This window comes from Phaethon lepturus, unplaced genomic scaffold (assembly GCF_000687285.1).
Source record: "Phaethon lepturus isolate BGI_N335 unplaced genomic scaffold, ASM68728v1 scaffold29508, whole genome shotgun sequence".
In the NCBI taxonomy this organism is placed as follows: Eukaryota; Metazoa; Chordata; class Aves; order Phaethontiformes; family Phaethontidae; genus Phaethon; species Phaethon lepturus.
The window spans coordinates 1,927-10,418 of NW_010555968.1; the positions used below are offsets into that span (position 1 = coordinate 1,927).

At 35.3% G+C, this 8,492-nt stretch overlaps 1 protein-coding gene across 1 annotated transcript; it reads right to left on the reverse strand.

Annotated features, from left to right (window-relative positions):
* Positions 1-380: 380 nt before the first annotated feature.
* CENPN (centromere protein N) lies at positions 381-8,164 on the reverse strand. The gene is made up of 10 exons (XM_010292343.1): positions 7,994-8,164; positions 6,403-6,448; positions 5,672-5,728; positions 5,187-5,263; positions 3,476-3,652; positions 2,654-2,755; positions 2,033-2,090; positions 1,549-1,661; positions 795-918; positions 381-496 (listed from the first exon to the last, which is right to left on the reverse strand). Exons 1-10 carry the CDS (start codon positions 8,162-8,164, stop codon positions 381-383), a joined length of 1,041 nt encoding a protein of 346 aa, XP_010290645.1.
* Positions 8,165-8,492: the final 328 nt, after the last annotated feature.

The window sequence follows — 8,492 nt, forward strand, 5'->3', positions numbered from 1 at the left end:
AATAAGGCAGACACCTAGAATACCTTCGCCACCTACAGCTACAATAGTAAACTGAATACCTACAGCTGTCTTATTTTATGTTTATTAAGCTTTATAGTCATAAATACTATTAAAAATATAGTTAAGAGCAGTCATCACATCTCAGTTTAAAATAACCACGATCTGTTTAAACTTTGCAATTAACATTTTTTTGTTATTTAAGGACTCTTCTGTTAAAGACAACTGTGGAAAAATAATTCAAAGAAGCCATAATTTGAAAAAACCTCAAGGGATTATCAAAGAATAAGTTATTTTTTAAAAAATATGATGTTTTAAAGTTTATTATGATTTGGATACCAGTAATAAATGAGTTGTATAATTCTCTATGAATCAGTTTTAAATTAAGGGCTTACAAAACTTCCTGGAAAGAAACCTTTTTTCTCTCTAATTTTAAAGTAATTCCTAGCTTTTTGTGGTATACATGTAAGTAGTGGTGAAAGTGGTGCATCAGCCATACCTGGAGAGAGAAACAGATAATTATAGCTTAACTCAACAAATATTTACCTTTCATAACTGTTACAAAAACTAGAAACACAGCCTGAGTATCAATGTACAAACTAGTAATTCTAAGAACAAACTGGTATGTATTTAGACATAAGTTTTTACAGTGGTGACATTTTTATTCTACTAGATTTTTATGTACTCTTAAACAAACTATGAAGGTTCTCCCTTACGCAAGATACAAGCGGAATGTAAGATGACAAAAACATTTAACTGCAGATTTTTCCTCCATTGTATAGAGTTGGAACACTTACCCGCTGGTGCCAAGGATTTCAGTGATTCTAAGAGATGTGGACTAGAAAACTTGACCACACATCTGAATGGTTCTTTTTTATCCAAAACATCCATTTTAGGATCACTTTTAAACATCGTCTCAAGCTGTTAACACAAAATTTAACCAGGGAGTATAAGCAATGCATATATTTTATTTATATGTTATTATTTAAATATTACATTAAAAATGTAACATGCAATAAGACTGTATCTTCTTTGTCTATTATTTCTGTGTTAACATGACTCCAGCTGCAGCAGTATTTTCATAAAATTCGAGGGTGCCACCACGTGGTAGTTTGCTGCTGAAAGAGGCAGCTTGTTCAGCAATATTGTAAAATATTAAGTATCTCTTAGAATTTCCAGTATATCTGTTCATCAGATAAAATCCATGCATCATCCAAGAAGTTAAATTATGGTGTTATGTGTAGCGTGAGCTTTTTATGTACTTCACATAACCCTAATTTCTCACACTTCAACACACTGCTGGTATGAGTCTACCTTTATTACAAAAACAAATCAAAATGTTTAGTTCACAAGGCTGAAAGACTGAAATATGATATAGTAGTCTGACCAAATCTCAATGCAAATCTGTTTCCTAAAGATACTTTCAATTAATTTTAAAATGTCCTCTCTCAAGTTTTTGGTTTTTTTTAATAATCTGGTATTTCTTCAATCTGCAATTTAATGTAGCTACCACATTAAAATTATATATAAAAAAATTGTTGCTTTTACTACCTTATATTGTGCAAATTCCAGTTTTGGTTGGGGACCATCACCAAAAACTTCCTGATTCACTCTCTGTATTCTTTCTTTCTCATTTGTGTTTTCTTGAACTATCCTTAGATCTACTGCAGGGAAAAAGAGTAGGTATGAGAAGAGAAAAAACAGAAAGACCACTTTGTCAGCTGATACAATTCTGGTTTTCTGATCAGGTGATTACTCCAGTGAAAATCTGAAAATATACTTTTAAAGAATTCATTGCCATCTTTTTTTCATAACCTAGTTGTCTCCATGATTTACATTTTCAGTTCTTACCAAGAGAAAAACCCAAGATAATATGAAAGGAGATACTGGGCATCAGGTATTACTACAGCACCCTATAACGGGATGGATAATGTAACAGTACTGTAACATATGTACATATTTCCTATTATGAACCTCATTCCAGAAGCCAGCAGTAATGGCATTCAAACTGCTGTTTAATATAAAATATACATACCACTTTCAGGTGCTACACTGCTTTCTTGTGGAGATCTTGGACCATAAGTTTGGAAGTTCTAAATAGGGGAAAAAAGATTTTAGTTCACTTCTACTTTTGGAGGTTGCAGCTGAAAAGAATTTTCCAGACCTCTTTTTTTCTTCTCATTCTAAAAGTGAGTATTCTTCCAATTTTTGATAATTACTAGAAGTTAGAAAGCCCAGCTTTATTTTGAGAAAAGAATGCCCGTCCTATGGTATTTGCGAACATTTCCCCATTTACAACTTTTACATGTATGAGCAGAGCACGTGCCCATTCTAGTAGCCTTCAACTCATTGCTCTAGCAAGCCTAGTGAAACAATGCTAAAAAATCCTAGGACGGAATTGTTCATACAATTTTGAGACTGAGTTTAACCATCAGCAATAACAATAATAAAGAGCAGGTGGAACACCAAGTAATTACAATCTCCATTGTAATGTTGCCTTAATGAAAGGCTGTCCACCTCAGTAGTTCTAGTTCAATATTATTTTAACTTGATGGTCTCTTGGAAGAGGTGAATTTTCCCCCCTGCTAGGGGGCAAGAACTAGAGCTGAAACAAAACACAAGACTTATCTAAGGGTGCACTTCTGAAGTGGCTCACCTGGCTATATCTCTTGAACACAATATCTTTAAGGGAGTTTAAAGAATGACCTCGAAGCTCCATCTCATGGATGTCATGGTAATTGGAAGCAACAACCAGAGCCTTTAAATAAAAATTGAAATTGTTTTAACAGTCTTAATCATCACTGTGTTTGTAATATGGAAAAAAATACAACATTTCTAGATATTGCAATGTTTTTGTTTCAGGGTAAGCAACCGCCCTTTAACTATCAGGATTCTCATGTCTGAAAAAACATTGAATAGATTGTTATTAAGCTTAGGTTAATATTTAAAAGCATTCACAGGATTAACCAGATAAGCCCTATATCCTTATCAGTGAAAAAATAAACAAACAGATTCATAAAATAATTACTAGTACAGAAGTCTGCTAAATAGATAAAAAATGAAAGACTATCAGTGCCGATTACCACAAGTTGACAAAAGATGTCTTTTAATACTAATTAATAGCATTCCCTGATGAGCTCATACGTTTAGTTCTTGAGGTTAACTGTGTTGATGTAATATTCTTCAACTTCTATGAGACAATTTAACTGAATATTGCCTAACACTTGGTTAAGAAATTGGAACAATTCAAAGTCAGCAAAAATCCCAATAAACTAAATTTATTCATGATGCACTATTCCAAAGGTGACAAAGATTATTTTTTGCCCCATTTTTATCACAAGCTCAGGGAAAAAAATGACTATGTAAATTAGTAAAGTATGTTAAATGACAAAGCTTTACTCATCCTCTTAAAAGCTAACACAATTATAGCTCTGCATGACTGTGATGAAGTCAGGGTGTACACAGCTTTATTCTGTACCTGACATAGCAGAGGCAAATTGCTCTTAAGCACTGAGGCAGAAATGAAGACGTAGGGAGTCTGTGAATGGTATACAACATAACTGGTTTTGTATTGGTTTGGTTTTTTATATGGTGTTCCCCAGGCAATTCTAATCCAGATTGCATTATCCTCATATTCTCTGAAGTTGATGGTGACCTAATAGAAAAAGAAAAGCTTTGATTTACCAGCACATTGAGGCATCCAGAAATATTGTTATCTCTTAACCCTGTGTTCACAAGACCTAAACATAATTTAGTATACAGCTGCTTGAATAAGCAACAAATCTCACTAGTGTGGTCAGGATTGTATTTAAATCAAATATCCACCCCCCCCCCCAAATGAGAGAGAAAAAAAAATCACCTTTCAAACTCTAATACAACTTTTCTTCCTGTACGTTTTCTTCTGAAGGGTGAAGATAAAAATAGTTTATTACAAAAGCCTCTCTTTTGGGAAAATAAAAAAGCAACAAAAATATGTCTATTTAGATGGAGGGCTAGTAGCAATATTTCCAAGATGTTCAATTTTTGAGAAACTAAATTTTTGATCAACTGTGATTTTAGACCTGAATTTATGACTGCTCAGGAATACACAATCAGAAAAAGATTCCTTTTCCTTTTCTTGTAGACTTGCTCCTCAGTTACTTCTTTTTAACTTGAATCAATCTGGGTGACTTAAGAGTGGGAAAACTTCCTTTAAAAAACAGCCACCTCCCTTTGACCGAGGCACATGTAGTCAGGCTTTTAGCCCAGCTAGGCCATAAACTGTGTAAATTGCTAGACCATCACTTCCCAAAGTTTTTTTGAAATAAAAAAAAAAAAAAGAAGAAAATATTGCAAAACTTTATTATAATAAAGTTATATGAACTGCAGCTGATGATCTGTTTGTCTGATTTGTATTTGTTGCCCTCTACTGTTGTCAGTGGGAATCCTTTGTGCATCAAGAAGTGACACAGCTAACTAGCCAGAGGCATTTTCTATTACCTTGCTTAGATAAAGCTGGTGAGCTAAAGCAAGAAAAGGCTTCTGCAAATTTATTAGTAAAAAAGTGATAAGATGGTACCTGCTTTCCATTTTTTTCTTAGCATGATCATTTCTGTAGTCTAGGAACTGCTTTTTGCTATTGACAGTGGTCTTTCAGTCATTGTAATGTAATGAAATACCAGGACCAAGTTCTCACAGCCATCACAAAATGTCATTTCAAAACCAGAACTAAAAGGAAATGGATACAATTTTGCTACTAATCAAGGTCATAATAACTGAACTTCCTTGTCCTGCTTACTGCCTACTTCAAATTCCCCCTATACTCTGTTTGCTCCAATTTTGTTTGTGTATTGTTATTGGGTACAAACAGGACAAAGCAGTATCAACTTACCTAGGCAACATATACACTCAAATAGGTCAAAGATTTGATGGAAAAGATAAACACACCGCCTTTCTTGAAGCCTGTCATATTTTAAGGCAAGCTTACATTTTATTTCACTCCAGCATAATTGTAAATTTGCTAGAATAGATATGTGATACATTTTTCCTATTTCACATGCAGTTCCTACTATTCCCAAATGAGTAACTCCATTTAATTTTTCATGCACATAGTAAGGAAAAAAACCCCAAAAATAAACCTTGCTAAAGTTATGAAAACAATCTATTGACACCAGAGCTGTGTAACAAATTTAGAATGCATTTATTCTTACATTTTTCAAGGCTGACCGAAGTTGTCTTTTAAATATTTTTTTGAAATCTGCTAAGTCAAAAAATTCTGTTTCTTCCCCTGTTACACAAGGAAAAAAAAAAAAGAAACAAGAATTGTGTTTACAAGAACTAGTTCAGGGGTGTTTTTAGTTTTGCTGAAACAATATTAAGCGGAAAAAGCTGAAGTTGCATAGTCATATAAAAGCTGTATATTAAATTTGAGCCTCATTATTGCTATATAGAGAAAAGATTAATATTTAATTAGTAGTTACTAATTTCTAATAATTGCTTAAGAAGTTGATCAAAAGTATTCTAAAAACATAGATATCTCTGTTGAAAAATCCATACTAGACTATAGTTAAATGTTAAAGATAACTATAGAAAAAATCCATACTAGACTATATCTGTATTTAAAATGTATGATATGAGGCAGCACTGCAGTAAGTTGCTGAGAACTGTGAGGTTACAGGAAGGAAAGGCATTTTACCTGTTTTGTTCATCTGGTAAACACTCCACACTCTTTTGTTTGGGTAGATGTGGTTGTCTAAGAAAAATAGGAATTGCTCAGTGTATTATCAAACATTAAAGGAACAAATAATACTTTTATGACCAGATTACTTCAAAAAGGTTACTTCTGATACTGCAGTGTAACTTATTCAGCATTCTTGAACTACCACTCCTAGTAAACCTATAAGCAAATTAGGTTTTTTTTATTGGAAGAGATGGGAAGACCTTTTGTAATTCAGCTAAGTAACTAAAAAAGGGTACCTGTGGTTCAGTGTTTAAAGAAGGATTTTACCTAAAATGACTGAAACTCAGTCTAAATTCAAACTAAGAAGTGTAGACTGCTAAGACAAACCTTGAGATTTAAAGTATTATGCAATCAAGTTGTGAATTAATATTGGAGTTAGAGTTCTGCATGGAGTATTTGCTGATAGTTTTGCCTATGTCTCTCCCTGTTGGAGCACGATATTAGTGATTTTAGGGTTTGGTGCGTACTGGAGACAAACATATCTCTACATTTATAACTGTGTGCTGGATGTGGCTCACCACAGTTTACATTCAGAAGAAGCAAACATGCTTTTGTTGATTTTGAGCTTTTGAAATCCAAAATGCATCTGTACCTCACCAGGGCAATTAATTGCTATGTAATTAAGGGCATTATCAAGCTACTGAGAAAAAACATAAAGGTGTTACTTTAATTCATTTTTCACTTACAAATTATGTCTAGGACAGCTGCTTGCTTTATGTCTGCAGAATTTTCCTGGAAAGAAGAATAACAGTGCATGGTGAACTGCAAGTCCAAAATGCTCTATCACAGAAGGTAGCGGTTGGAAGGGACCTCTGAAGATCATCTGGTCCAACCCCCCTGCCAAGGCAGGATCACCTAGGGCAGGTTGCACAGCAACGCGTCCAGTCGGGTTTTGAAGGTCTCCAGAGAAGGAGACTCCACAACCTCTCTGGGCAGCCTATTCCAGGGCTCCGTCACTCTCACAATGAAGAAGTTTTTCCTCATGTTGAGGTGGAACTTCCTGTGCTGCAGTTTATGCCCATTGCCCCTCGTCCTATCACTGGGCACTACTGAAAAGAGACTGGCTCCATCCTCCTGACAGCCACCCTTCAGATATTTATAGACATTGATAAGGTCCCCACTCAGCCTTCTCTTCTCCAGAGTTTACACATCAGAGTTTAAACACAAATCACACTGTTTAGTAAGTGAAAAATCTCAGTACTGCTAGTTTAAATTACATTGCACTGAACATGTACACTCTCCTCAAAGACACCACATCTGGTCCCAACGTGCACAAAATACAGTTTTGAGAAATCAGTAATGAAAGATATTTCAGTAAGGTTTAAGTGTTTCTGCAGAGGCAGCAAGAAGAATTTTGTCCTTATAGTATGATGCACAAGCAATTAGAAGGTAAAATTAATGGGTATTCATGAAACTATAGAACAGTGACTAGTATTTCACTGTCAGGAATTTTAACATGCTTGGTTCCTCTTTACTTAACCTTTACAGCATGAAAAGGTTTTAAAGAAACTTTATGATGCTACTTGTTACAGGTAAGAATGTTTCAGAAACAAATGCTATTTTAAAATGAGACATTTGCTATCTTACAAGAATAACTTAACAGTTTCTTGCCTGCAGATTGATCTACACCCCATGCAATTAATCTTTGAGTATGAAATTCAAAGGGAATAATATAAAACCCCATAGAATTTAAGAAATATCAGTAATATCTGTATCTATCTGAGTTATGATACCATATATTGAGACACCTGGTACATGTAAAGATTGCTGGTAGACCAAAATCAGCATAAGTAAGTAGGACATCAGAAAACATTTTTTGCCTGCAGTACACAGAACAGAAGTAGTTCTGTCCAGGAACATTTTTTGAAAGAAATCTAAAAAGTCTAAACATATAAACTAGTGCTATTATTACCCATACTAAATAAATTTAAGTTAGCACTGTGTAATCAGTAGACATCTCAATCAATGTCTTTATTTTCCAATTTAGAAAAACACTCCTTTCTTAAAAGTTTAACACACTGAGCTTTTATCTACCTAGTGCAACTTAGAGCTCAAAATATGTACTGCCTTACTCAGTAAAGGTCAATCCTACACTCCTACCAACCAGACAAAATTGATGGTATTACCAGCTCAGCTTTACATTTGCAGACTACAAACTGCTATTTGATGCTGTGTTATGGCCAAAGAAAATTAATTTTTTCGTAAGAATGCTTTTTATGGTGCTTCAACATACATCCTGCATGTCACTGACAGGCAGTTCCCGAAGGAAGGGATTACCTCACAGAGTTGAACAACGTCTTGAGAAATGTTCTCCTTTATCTGATGGAAGTTTACGGTTTGCAGCTGCGTCTCGGAGAGAAAGCCCCATTTCTGTAGCATTGTCTTGATTTCACTTCGTGGGATTTTTAGTACCGTTCTCCGGATATACTCCGCAACAGTTACATCCATGATGAAGCCACCTGAAAAGCTGGAACATTAGAGAAGTTAAGACCAAGGCACTTGGCAGGCTCAGGAGACTTGCTCCCTTTGTAAGGTATACAAAGCCGCACCCAGGCACGACTAGCAGAACACTGGCATCAGTCCCAAGCGTAGCGTTACCACAGACTTCGGCGGACACCAACGACAGCGAGATAAAACGCTTTCTACAATATTTTTTTCCCCAAGCCCTCAGAAGCTTCCCTCACTGACCGAGGCCTGGTGCGAGCTTCTGAAGAGGGATGGGGCGCTAGCCCGCACCCAGGGCCGTTACTGCCTGTCCAGTCCGGTGGGCGTCCAG

Coding starts and splice junctions, on each gene's coding strand:
- CENPN (XM_010292343.1), bottom strand. CDS start 8,164: ATGGATGTAACTGTTGCGGAGTATATCCGGAGAACGGTACTAAAAATC. Junction 5,264..5,671: donor TTACCAGATGAACAAAACAG/GTAAAATGCCTT, acceptor CTTGTGTAACAG/GGGAAGAAACAGAATTTTTT. Junction 1,662..2,032: donor CAGTGTAGCACCTGAAAGTG/GTATGTATATTT, acceptor TTTTCCCTGCAG/TAGATCTAAGGATAGTTCAA.